At 50.7% G+C, this 13,347-nt stretch overlaps 1 protein-coding gene across 7 annotated transcripts in view; it reads right to left on the bottom strand.

The window, feature by feature from the left end:
- LOC144179475 (rho guanine nucleotide exchange factor 11-like) overlaps positions 1–13,347 on the bottom strand; it is a 207,175-nt gene that overhangs the window by 49,146 nt on the left and 144,682 nt on the right. For 6 of the 7 annotated variants that reach the window (XM_077707850.1, XM_077707847.1, XM_077707844.1 and 3 more), the window contains 4 exons: positions 5,978–6,036; positions 5,087–5,161; positions 4,133–4,541; positions 2,523–2,648 (listed from right to left, as the gene is read on the bottom strand). In XM_077707850.1, the coding sequence (XP_077563976.1) occupies positions 2,523–2,648; positions 4,133–4,541; positions 5,087–5,161; positions 5,978–6,036 (669 nt within the window). The remainder of the gene's footprint in view (positions 1–2,522; positions 2,649–4,132; positions 4,542–5,086; positions 5,162–5,977; positions 6,037–13,347) is intronic. The other variant, XM_077707846.1, reaches the window with a different exon arrangement.

Genomic DNA, 13,347 nt, shown 5'->3' with positions numbered 1-13,347 from the left:
GAAACCCACATATTCGGCTTCTATGTTTCCTATTCTGTGCATCTGTAAATTTTTTACGCTGAAAAGCGTCACAAAGTGGCATAAAAAAATACCTTTGCCAGGCACGGTGACAAACTGTCAGTGCAAAATGGCGAAAAAAAAACCCGGCAATTTTCGGAGCGCTGTATCTCTGCATCGGTACCACCGGGCGCGGCCATTTTGTTATCGTTAGATTGGCCGAGCGATCGTCTTTCCGGTTCCGCTCGTCTCCTTTATCTTTGTTCATTCACAAACGCACAAACGGCAGAAAGGAAACGACGCACAAACGAAGCTAGAAATAGATGCTGAAGCGCTATTGGCCCTCCGGTCGGGGCACTTTAAAATGACCCTCCTGATTGGGTGTCGCAACATAAGACAAGATGGCGGTCGCTGAACTGTGTAGCGAGCGGTTTGAGTTCATTTTCGGTGCTTCGCTCGGCCAAGTTTCTGTTCAGTCTGTGGTATTCAACACGGACGTTATCGTGATGGGAATGCCTGAGATCACGAGCCAAATTACGGGAAGTTGTGTGGCTCAAAAGGCGGAGGTCATCGAAGACTTCGTGGTGCGCGTGACTCTACCGTCACCAGAACCCGGAGGAGGACACGGTGTGCGCGCTTGCAATAGCGGTTCGTGAAGTGAACTTTTAGTTGGATTTGCGATGTTTACACGCTTAGTTATTGCTGTGTTTTGATTGTGGGCTTGCTAGCCTTGGGAAAGAAATGGTCGACGCGTCAAACGCTGCGGCACGCACGGCATAGCCGACGCACATCGGAGCATCACATGACTGGGCAACCGGTTACGATTGAACGCCAGTAGTTGTAATTAATGCCTGTGACGTTAGATTTAAAAGCGACCTGACAAGCCATATCAGGGATAATCAAAGTACGATATGTCACAATAAGCATGCGCTACGATGCGTGCCAGCCATATCGCCTTTCTTGCGCAACGTTTCCCGTGCACTTCTAATAATCATGCAAACAGGTTTGAGTTAGGAATATAAGAATAAAAATATGTTCCCTGCGTTAAAAATTTACATAACTGGCGCAGCATTTAACAGTGAGTTTTTTAGGGAAATTATTGATACCAATGCATATAATCTATGGCTTAGGGCGTACTGACTGTGCTGCGAGAAATATTGGATGCCTTGAACATCAAATGTAGTGAAAAAAAAAACCCTTCCATCAAAGTTGGAGCTATGCACAATATTATACCAAGCTTCAAAGTAGCTCATTTGCATCCTTGTGGTATGAAAACTTTTGGCAATGAACACCTGCACGTATGAGTACTAAGTTGCTGTGCCAGACAAAGTAATAAAACATAAAAGAAGCCAGAAATTTTCAAATTTAAGTAAAAAAATGCCTCACTGTTGCCGTGGTGGCAACACTGCAGAGGGGGGTTGTCTAGTGCGATACAGCCAACCAGCTAACCTACTTTGCATTGAAATCCCATTGAAAGCCATCTCCCCCTCCGTTTGGTCTGCAAACTGGGGTATGTACTCTTCAGAGGAGCTGAAAATGATGTTTTATGGAAAGAGAAAGGCTGTAAAAGGCAGTCCAATTTCAAGGCATTGCCTTCCAGAAGCCCCATGTTCAAAAAGACATGAAAGGCTACAACCCTGACGACTTTTGGTAAGTGAAACCTATGTTGCAACTTTGGAAGCCGTTTTCTGAAAAGCTTTTTTTGCTACCTGTGTCGCTTGTTCCAGGGATTTCTTCGTGACCGCTGGGTCTATTTTGATTCCGTTTCTTGCATTACATTCCTTGATGAAAAGTTCAGGTCGTGACACTCTTGGTTTTCCAGATTTGTTTCTTGTGATTTTTTTAATTCAAATAGTCGTTCACAGTTGACATGCCTATTAACCTCTAAAAAAATGAACTAAAAAAAATTGCGTAGTAAAAAAAAATTTTAAAAGTGTGACGACCTCGTTCATTCGTTTGGGAATGCAAAGCACTTCGAACAAGTTTTCTATCATGTTTTATAAGTCGCTCAAGCTCGGTACAAGCAGAACAGAAAGAAAATTTAGTAAATAAAAAAGTTCTCAAAATATTACTTTGAAATTTTTATGGTGTTATCACAGAAGCATTTCCAGTTGCTCTGCCAATTTTCATCAAAATCCACAAAGAAATAAAAAAGTTGATTTTGAAAGTCACTTCCCCCCCTTAATTTTGTTTGACGAGTGGGTACAAGGTCCGTGCCGGAAAGGCGTAAAGGCAGAAGTGCCATTACCATTAAACGACGCCCCATGCCAGTGGTACTCTCACACGCAGCGTGGGGCAACCGCACCTCTTGAGGCGTAAAAATGATCTTGCTCTGCTTGCTCAAAACACTTCCCGAGCCTTTTACTCAACATTAGTGCGATGGAAGAAGCCACTAAAGTAGAATCCTCCTGCTGCATGGCAATACTACCAGACAGGCTTTGACAAAGAGCACCACGGAGTGCGCACAAGACGGGAGGGAAAACAATGCCTCCTCTGTTGCCCCCTTCCCGAGGAGCGAGACTCACGGCCAGGAACTGAGCGAGCTTCTGGTCCTTCTTCTGGCGTGCCTTGAGGGCCTCCAGGGCGAGCGACTGGTGCTGGCAGAAGGTGGCCACGGCCTGCTGCAGCCGCTCCCCAGACTCCCCGTCCAGCTGCATGCGCAAAGGGGAGCCACCGCTGAGCGGCACACCTCCGACAGGAGGCCGGCTCGCGAGTGCCACGGCCAGGACCAAAGTGGGCCACTGTTCAGACGTGCAGCTGTTCCTGCACGGCGTCTCATCCAGCGTCTCACCACAGGTGGGCGCCAGTGGACCCAGTGCCCATTGCCACACCCTCAAGAGCCGACAGGCATTTCCCCTCTCACGGGAGAAATATCCACCCTCACACACTGCCTGGCCAGCACACTTTGTGCCACACATGATGGCAAATCAGGCAGGGGTGTTATCGTAAGGAGCGCATAGATGTCAGGTTTTCGCATGCGGTTAAAAATATTCCAAAGGAAGATTGGCAGCTGCCCTCTACTATCATCACCAGTTCCATTCCACTATTGAGTAGATAACTGACACCTCAGTTTCTTCAACAAAACGTTCGTGCTCAGAGGTCACAAATGAACTGGCCTGCTTGCCAGTATTCCACATGTGTGCTTCAATCCTGAAGGAAGGAGAAACATGCTGCCGAGGGCAACGCAAGGGGTGTGAGAAAGACGACGACGATGATGATGATGAGTGATGGTGCTCAAAGGGACCCTGCAACACTTACTATCCACTACTCGGAATGTATTTTAACGTAACGTCTATTGTCCCAGCAATCTCCTCCGGCAAGAATTATGAAAATCCGTTCACTATCACCGAAACTACACGCAGTGAGAAATCGCGCATAATTGTTCCCTCTCAACTCGACCACGGACAAAGCGACGAAAGCTGCGCGTTCTCTCCTGGAGAGGGAAGCGGCTCGCAGCGTCTCCTCCAGCGGGCTTCGACATGACAGGCCGGGGAGTTCTCTCCTTTTCTCCGAGACGTGGAGGGTTGGTGCCACACAAAAGCAGGCATGGCTGCCCGCTCGCAAGCGCGTGCTCAGGCTGGCAGGGCGTTTGTGAAGCAGTGGAAGTTTGTCGTCACGTGATGTGGCTGAAGGGGGAGCATTCAGTTCTACACTAAAAACGCAGAAGAAACGGCAAAAGTGTGCGTACAGGGTCAGGCATTGAAGAGGTTGATAAGCAGCGCCGACGACGGCGGATCGTTGCAGGAAATGCGAGAAATTAGCTGCGAAGCTCACCAGCGACAGCCAATAAGGCAGCCATGGCCTAAATGACGCAGTTGTAATATTTGGCTCAGGCAGTGTAATCTAAACGTAAATCTGGCAGTGTAATCTAAACGTAAATCTGGCAGTGTAATCTTAACGTCGTGCACATTTACTTGCACTGCTCAAAGAGTTGCAGGGTCCCTTTAACGGTGCAACCAGGGCAAAGGTGAATGCTAAAATCAATCAGCAAGGGCAAAAGTGAAACCTAATAAATACAATGAAGATGACTGGCGTAGAGAGCCAGGTTGTGACTATACAACACAAGAAATGAGGTGCAAGTAAAGATTTGGTATCCGTCAGAAACCTACACTTAAGAGAGCGACCCCCGACCTACCATGGCGAGCATCATGGGGCCGATGTCCCCGACGAGGGCCTCCTGGGCCCGGCGGCGCTTCATGAGGGCGCTGAACCCCTGGTGGATGCGCAGCAGCTCGTCCAGGTTGGGGAACAGGCGCTGCAGCAGGTCGGGGGCCAGCAGGTCCGGCTGCTGCAGCAGGGGCCGGTGGAAGAGGCGCTCGAGCACCTTGAGCGTGCGCACGTGCGACCGCTCCGTGTGGAACAGCTCGTTGAGTACGTCCTGCCGCTTGCGCTCCTTGGGCTTCAGCTGCCGCAGGGCCTCCCGGCCCAGGGCTGCCTGCCAGTCGGGCGGCTCCACGTCCCACTCCAGGTCCGAGTCGTCCAGCGGGCCCAGGCCCCCGTGCACCGCCTCCCACGACTGGCTGCTCGGGCTCTCCAGGCTCCTGCTGCAGGAGAGAACAGCACGGGCAGCAGGGGGGGGCCCTGGGGCACTCCGCTCGGCTTCGAGGACGAGGCCAGGATAAGCTTAAAAGGCAGGCACGAAATCAGTCTCTTTGCAGCACCGATCCCCCTTCAGTAGCACCCGAAGCCAACATGCCTCAGCCTGTGCCCACCGAGCCCCAATCCCCGATGCTCACTAAAGGCTCCCACATAGAACTCGCCAAAATAAACCCCGAATGGCGTCACTAAGCAACAACCTCCCCATTTACCCAACCACTGCATTCTTTGTCTCAAGCTCTTTGCACATGCCTCTGTCGGGAGCGCAAATAATTCTACCCCTGAAAAAAAAAAAAAAAAAAATTCACCGAGCCAGATACTTTACTCATGCAGTTTCAGTGCCTTATTTTCTTTTGTGCCTGCAATAATGCTGATAGCCAGAGGGATCCCAAATGCTGGCTTCAATGCCACTGCTCTCTTTGCTGCCTCCAAATAAAAAGGAAAAGGACCACAGGCAGCAACCCGACCCCGAAATACGAAGGGGCAGGCTCACCTGGTGGAGAGGCTGGAGTTGGAGGAGCTGCCCGAGTTGTTGAGGTTGGTCGGCTTGTCGTCCACGTCCACATCACTGCACACCACAACATGCAGAAACGCCTCGCTCTCACTTCAACACCGCAGCAGCTGCCACTCCTTTGCCACTTGCAAGCTTCACCCAGCCGACTCACCTCGAGTTAAAAGATGCCTACGCAGTGCCATCACGCCCTTTGGTATCAGGGCTAGGACCTAGCTTGGCCCCGCTACGGAAAGCTACAGTGGGCACACAGCAGGCTTGGCCAGGATGGACCTCGACTACAATGGCCTCTGGCGCAGACAGTGTGCCCACCAATCTGCTGACATGTTCTTCCAGCTGCCAGGCACTCTCAGCTGGCCAGCAGGACGAATGACCCTGCCAGCACAGTGTCCAGACCCGCCCACAAAGCTAGGTCGCCTCCTGTCTGCAGCGAGAAGCAAGCCTGGCCGAAACTGGTCCTCTCATCCTAACCTCCGGCAACCACAACACTGGGCCCTTCCCTGGTCGTTGCAATTTTGCAGGTAAGAACACTTTACGGGAACGCCTTCCTACCTTCTCTCACAGTGCAGAGTGAAGTGCCTCCAGCTTAGGGCAATTTTTCAGCACTTGCCCTCACAAACATTTGCGTTCTATGGTTCCACGCTTTCTGCGAGTGGGGGATTTATGGCGCGCGCCGAATGACTGCCACCAAAACAATGATCACGTCCGACTCCGCTGCACGCACTTCGCACTGCAGAGCACAACAGTCGTGCGGTAGCTGAAGGCGGGAAGAAGAGATCTTAGCTGAAGAGGTGCTCAAGACATCATTTCATGAAATCCTGGAGGAACAGCAGCAGTAGCAGGTGCGCTCGAAAGGGAGGAGAGCAGACGCACCTCTTTGACCTGGGGATGTTGGGGTCGCTGCGCTTGCGGTACGACGGCCGGGTCTCCCTCTGCACAGACCGAGAGGAGAGGCAAACATCAGCTGGCCAGGTAGCACACTCCAACACGCCTCGTCACAGTTTCTCACAGTGACCCCGAAGCTTTGCCGATCACACAAGATTACAAAGAGAGGAGAGAAACTGCGCGCTTTCCCCGATCAGATAGCCAAACGTGGCCAAACGCAACATAGATAAACAAATCAGAAGAAATGGTTCACGGCAATATAGCACCCTCTTTCTTCACGTGTATGCTACACATACAGTGGGAGAGCCATCTTAACACCGACCTCCTTCAAGGTCGACTTCACTACAGAAACGCACTGCTGAGAAGACGTTTTTCTGAGAACAACATAAAAATATGAAGGCCCTGGGACAACTAATTTCTGGCCTCCCCTTGTTTAAGCAGATCTGGAGACAGTGTATTTTTTAGCCAACTTGCAGAAATTGTGTGCAAGCGATGCTCACACATGAAAAGCAGTGCTCCCTTTTAAAGCTCAATGTACACAGTGGAGAAGCAGCAGAATTGTAAAGCCGCAGAATAGTACAAAACACACTTTCTTTTTCTGCACCATGCGAGGTTAGCTGTTTGCCCAAATTCCTGGCAATCTATGAAAAAAGTTCAGTGAGCGGTGTGATGCACGGTGTGGGAACGCGACCTTAGCGCATTCCCTTTCGTTCGGCTTCGCCGCAATGCTTGCTCCTCGCGGAAACTTGCTTGGCGAGACGTCGGCGAGGGGGATCTGCCTCCTCGCCGAACGAGTGTCTTGTGGCCGGCGAGAGCGCGCGGGATGCAAGCGGCGAGAAGTTGATGCTGGGGAAGCGAGGCGGCAGGACGCGCCTGGCGACCTCCTTCCTTCCAGGATGGGGCAAAAGGAGGGCGACAATGGCTGCCATCGGCATCCCATTGAGGCAAACGCGATCGCGCTAACGCGCCCCTGGAGATGACTGCGGTCGCGGTGAGTCGAACTCTCGATTCCCTTAAAGGGGTTGTGCCACCAAATTTTAAGTCTGTAAAAAGCCTGCTGTGGGCTTTCTCTGTATGCAAGGACCCTCAACACAAAGTGCTGGGTACAGCAAGCGCTTAATATATATTTTAATTTGCTACTAAAAAGTACCTAAAAGCTCTTCTGGAGATAGGGACCCATCGCTAGCGCCACTAACCATGACGTCAGTGAATTGCCAGGATAACAAAGTTTGTGACGTATCAACATACTAGGCCAACAAGACGGGGACAGCGACGAAGCGACGGCGATGCCGACGAGTCGCCAAACCATCGGCCAACTGCCGAATTGCCAGACCACGTTGTCACACTACGCCGACAACGACACAAACACGTCGGCCAATGGAAGGTGGCCGTAGACGCCAACAAAACAGGTTGCCCAACACGTCGTCGGGAATTGACGGAGAAGCGAAAACTGCACCCCGACAACATTCGTGCTGCAATTAATGCGGCTCTATTTTGTTAGTTTCTGGAGTCTAATAAACTCAGTAAGGTCCATGAAGCCCATACAACTCAACACTAGCGTTAATGCAATCCGTATTTTGGCGTTTGGCGCTTCGGACATGCTCTTTGGCGACGCCGCTACCCCGGAGCTGCAAACTGCACATACGTGTGCGATCGGCTCGCCTGTAGAAAATAAAAGGCCAGTTTCGTGCAGAAGAAGAGTTACGTAGGATAATTTAAGCAATAAGAGATCAATATCGGCCAAGGTTTTTAACGCAAAACGTAAAACCAAGTTACGGCAAGCACCATCCTTACAGTGCAAAATCGCAGTCGCAGCCGGGCACACCTATTTTTGCGAGCGCTTTCGCGAAGGAGCAGAGTTGATGGCGATAAGCTATGGCGGGGGCTTCGCAGAACCTTGCTGCGCATGCGCTATTTAAGAAATTTCAGTTTACCAGCCAGGAATTCTGTAAACCAGCTAGTAAACACCAACGTAAGACTCGAAGGCTGGGCCTCCATCTAGTACAACGGCTCTTTCGCGGCGGGCACTATTGGTGCGGTGGCGCAATGGTCTCGCGCATCGTGCTTACTCGGTCAATGTTGCGGGTTCAATTCGCGGCGGGGACAGCTTTTTTTTTTTTTTTTGAGAGCGGTTTTTTAAGGGGCATGGTTTGCATATCTCATTGCATTTCCATGGTTTTTATCTGTCTGCATTTAAGGATGCAGACAAAGAGTCCGTGTCGGAGCTGTCGCGGCTTGACATGATGAGTCGGCGTGTTTACTTCCGTGGTGAAGCACATGTGTGCGGGAGCAGACACCGCAGTAAAGTCGCAGCGCGTCCTCGCAACACAGTAACGTCACTGGTTGAATCGGCGCCCCGAAAACGAATCCTGTTCACATGAATTGTGCGACAATAATTTTTTTACTCAGAATATGTGCATGTGAGAGCGTGTATCATGCTTTCCAAGGAAATATAGAATGTTTGCAACAAAGAATGTTTGCAACAAAGAATGCACAAGCAACAAATTTGGTGGCACAACACCTTTAAATTACCCGGGAGAGGAACTAAAGCCTCGCCGTCAACCAGCTAGCCTGCATGCTCTTTGAATGCTTATTATCCAGTAATAAATGTCAATGAGCGAAAACACTTGCCGCTTCCTTTGTTCCATTGAGCCACGGCCCACCATGGCTGGCGGGCCGTGGGAGAAAGCTTGCTTGCTGGGCGAAACAAGAAGACGGATTATAGCCTCTCTCGTCGCCGGCTTTGAGAAAGTAAATCCGACTACTTTTACCCCTCCATAACCCCACAAGGAGTACTTTGCAACACCCATCTTTTGTGGGTTTAGTGGTTGGACAGGTGCACAGAGAGAAAGGATGGAGTATGTTTAATAGATAGGGCGTACAAGTGTGTGCCATTTTTGGGAGGCACATTACATCATTGCTCTGCTATGCAGTAATTCCTTCGGGACCCACTTTGCTATAAAACTGGGTGTGATTATGTGGGTCTTGAGCCCTTTCCAGGGGTGCAATGTACTGTAAGGAAGAGAGGGGATGGGGGGACAAAACACACAAGATACAGATGTCAGACAATTTTTCCAGAAGATGGGCAGTAGGGCGGGTTAAACGAAGGTACAAGCGAAATTATATAGGCTGCGATCAGTGGAAGCGTCAATAATGAGGGGTATACACAAGGACTAACTTTATAGATGGACGTAATAACTGCTGGCTCTGGTTGTATTCTCGGTGTAAAACTGTGCAAGATTATTATATGTGGAAGCGGCGCATATTTGGGCCTCCAAATTTTGCAGGTAGCAACTTTTAGGACAATACTACCGGAAAATAGTGCATTTAAGGAACCGGAAATTTTGTTGCAGTTGGCCTTTGAACAGCTGGCGGGAACGATCACGTCATGCATTGGCAACTTCAGCCTGCGTAAAAGTCACGTAGTGCTACGTAACAGCTTGAAAATGGCGGCTGTTTTTGTCGCAAAATAGGGCAAAAAGTTGTCCCGGCGTTCAGCGCCGCGAAATGTCCGCCAATTTGCAGCAGGCGCAGTTTCGCATGCACGCTGTTTAAAGCATGTTTTCTACCGAAACAAATTATAGTTTCAACTGTTTCCAAGTCAGTGATCACGGAGCATGCAAATAACGTGCAGTATTTTGTTTAGCAATAAAATAAAAATTATTTGTTTGGCGTAACCATACAAGCCTCTCCATGACAAAGAGAACCCAGCGCATGGTATTTGTTCACACTCGTCCTAGTAAGCTAAGCTGCTGGGTCATATGATTGAACTCAAGGGAAAAATAAAGAAAAGTGACTCTTTGGTTCATTACAGCGCTGACTGAAGTCGAGCTTGACAAATGCGTGAATCGGCGCGCTCTGCGGTTATCAGTTGTAGCGCTTCGCTGCCCTTGTGTGTCATACAAGCGATGGTCGCGGCCGTCTTTTTCTGTGATCACGCCATAAACTTGTAACATAGCAGCAGACGATGGCGTGGCGGCGGTGGCGGCCGGGAAGGTGATAACGCTGTTACACAGCTTGCATTGAAGCAGAGAGCCCAGCCATGTTACTAAAAGCGATTGAAAGAAATAAACAGATACGGTACAAAAGTTGTGTGATGTTCTCTAGCTCGACATCTGCCTTTCACTGACTTTTGAATCAACGTTACTCAATCACCTTGTGGTGTTGACGCCAATTTTGACCTGCAGAAATGTGTTTCTCTTGCCAGCCTCAGCTACCGTCTCAATTTTTATAGTACATGCCAAGTGTTTTTATATCTTTTATGCACAATATTTGATACCTTGGTAGCGATCTTTATGAGTGACTCGTCAAATTACACTGCATGTCATCAGAGCTATACGTGCATCACATCACTGATTGCTTACGTTGTGCTTACGCAAAAAATATGGTGAATTTCCCTGGAATTTGTGCAGTCGAGAATAGGGCCCCAGGCACCGGAGAATTACACTTCCGAACGGCTCCTTCAATGTGGCTTGTGGAGGGGGGCTTACCCCCGACACACAGGCGCCTAAAAGGCCTTTGCAAAGAAAGACTGGTGCCGAAGCAGCGTCCGCCTCAGTCTTTTTCCATAGAGGCGTCCGCCTATCGCCTCTCCCTTAAAAAAGGAGCTGCGGCACAGCCGTCATGACACTGACGACACCACGGTGACCCACCACCGCCGCGTGGCTCCATTTTGTTTGCTGGTGGGGTTTATCAAGCTCGGTAAGGTCCCTGCAGCGAAAATAACTTCACATCTGTACTCTTGCTTACGACGCCTCAGTGGCTCCGCCTCCCTGTGGCTGCGATGCGTGTGCCCACTAGTAGGAAGGCTACAGAAGTGCTGTCCAAGTTAACGCAAGTAATTGTGAATCAAAACAAACCAGCGGGTCCATCAGACGGCCTCATTGCGACGGGTGAACTCAGAATGGGCGATACCAGCACGCATTTGCAATGACACTGTCCCCGCTTTAAGCGACCAGCTATATGTGCAGCCTTGAGACAGGTACACGCACTGTCCAGATGTTCAGTTTGGGAGCTTGCAAGTCTCCACTCCAATGCATTCGCAACGGTAGAAAAGATAGTTCTGGACGCCTCCGTGGCCGAAAGGTACGAGGCATCAGGAGCAATGCGCAACGCTGTGGCAGTGCTTTGAAGCTGCTTCCAGTTTCGTTATTTTTTTATTCACCCCCTCCCACCTTTTGTTTGCACAGTGCTAATCTGTCATAAACTCCACTGCCAGGAAATGCTTTCATGCAAGTAGTGCACACCTAGTAAATTCCATCAAACAAACAGCTTCGTTGAATGGTAAAACACAAACAGAAAGCAGATTTTCCACCATCTCGCCATTGGTGATATACATTTAACTGCGACATGCGCGTGGCGAATGCAGCCAACCATTCTGTACAGCACGGCACCCAAAGATGCCCCGGTGGCCCTGCAGTGCCAGGGTTCGTCATCCTGATTACAGGACACTAAACTGCCGTGGATGTTTACATTATACATATCCTATCGTCCTCAGAAACACTTTGTCCACCCATAGAGAAAGAACAGTCTTCATTAACTGTGATACGCTGCAGAAATAACAGAAGGGGTTCACAGGAACTCGCACCAATGTATATTGTTACAAATCTAAAAATGTACAAATGAATATTTTTGCAACTGAACCTGCTGATGTGGCCGTGTGTCGGATAATGCTAGAGTAAACTGCCTGGGTCCAAGGAAAGACACTTACATTAATCGACTCAGTGAATTGTCATAGTTGCAAGCAATCGTGTTACTTTGCTACATTGCTTCTATACAAGCCCATCAATCGTGAGTCGAAAAAATTTCTCCTTTGCTGCTGGATAGAAATACGTTATCCACCTCATATCTCCCCCTAAGCAAGAATAAATCGCACATGCACTACCTCAAATAGTAGCAAAGATCTGATGGCCGCACATTATTTTTATTATTGGGCATGTTTTTTGACGGAACAGCTAGTGCCACGTCACGGATGCGAGAAGTACCTACTGGAGACTGGTGATGGCTGTGTGTCCAGAGCGCTACTCGTTTCCGTAAAAAAAGCATTTTGGCAGGGGTGAGGGGGCTCAGTTTAAACGCGATCTAAGCACTCGTGATTCCCTAGGCACGGGTATTTTTCCAGTGAACTCTTTTTACTGTGAAGCTAGGATCGAGCACATCGCCTTTGGCATAAGACTGTGCACTGGGCGACAATTTTCTGCATATAAAAAATTAATTAAAAGAAACAGGTCTCAGGGCTACCATTTTCGATAGCCCTGAGGGGAGGCAACATGAGATGGCTCATGTTGCCCCCCCCTCCCGGACGATGGCATCCCAGCAATTCGTTTGTGCTTAGAGGTGAAGCCGACTTTAACGGGATCGGTGTAAGCTTTGTGATTTCCCAGGGAAGTGAGACGAGTAACTTTCGCAGCAGGTCGTACATCACTCGCACGTAGCGCGGAACGGCCGCCTTCCTTCCCGGTCGGGGAAAATGCACGCCGTGCCCCAGTGGATGCCGGCCAGTGCGGCCAGCCAGCTTCCCCCGGGCCGTCTGTTGCGCGCTCAGGCGGAAAGCCGCCGTCCGTGCCGCCTTTCCGCGCACCACGGCAGGCAGGCTCGAACGGGGGACGCCGACACGCTGGGCGCTAACCGGGCCCGGGGCAGATCACCCCTGTCCAACGGCAGCAACTTGGCCACTTGAATGGAGAAGCGACGACGGGGGCCATTTGCCCGACTTCGACAAATGGATGCTCCAAACGAAGACGGCACGCGCCACTTGTCCCACCCCAGGCCACACGGACAGCACAGAAACGGCACCCGCAAGCGCCCCCCGCTGCCAAGCTGCGGTGCGCGTGCACATGGCGGTTGCACAAGCAGGATGGCGCCGTCCACTTCGGTGCCAGTGCGGCTCGCTCGTCGAATGTGCCCACGTTCTCTACGCCGCCGAGGCTTTCGCAGAAAAGATCCCGAGGCGGAGCTCGGATACCGGCGGGGCAGGTTAAGCGCCACATCGCAGCAGTAGGCCACAAGCGGTGTAGCCACTCGCTCCTGCCAGTGGCGCAAGCGTTGATCACGACGGCCGCTACGGACCTCGCCAATGAGGCCAAATCGGCCATCAAACTACGCACCCAAGCACCTGCAAGGTTCGCCACACTCCACGCCAACGAACGACGTGAGCCAGCCTCGCACAGAGGAGAAGCACTGGTCGGGCGTCGAAGCCCGCGTGGTGGTTCGCAGGCACAGCTAGACTGCACAGCAAAGCACTCCGCTCAGTTCGAGCTCAATTCGGGACGAAACTGCAGGCGAGGCCGAGCGCGCGACAATGTGCGGCAGCCCAGCGGGGGCCGCGACCTCGAGGCCCAGTGAAAGCAGTGCCCCGA

This window comes from Haemaphysalis longicornis, unplaced genomic scaffold, assembly GCF_048455015.1.
Source record: "Haemaphysalis longicornis isolate Haplotype H1 unplaced genomic scaffold, Haemaphysalis longicornis Haplotype H1 scaffold_4, whole genome shotgun sequence".
In the NCBI taxonomy this organism is placed as follows: Eukaryota; Metazoa; Arthropoda; class Arachnida; order Ixodida; family Ixodidae; genus Haemaphysalis; species Haemaphysalis longicornis.
This window is presented reverse-complemented; position numbering and strand designations above follow the sequence as displayed.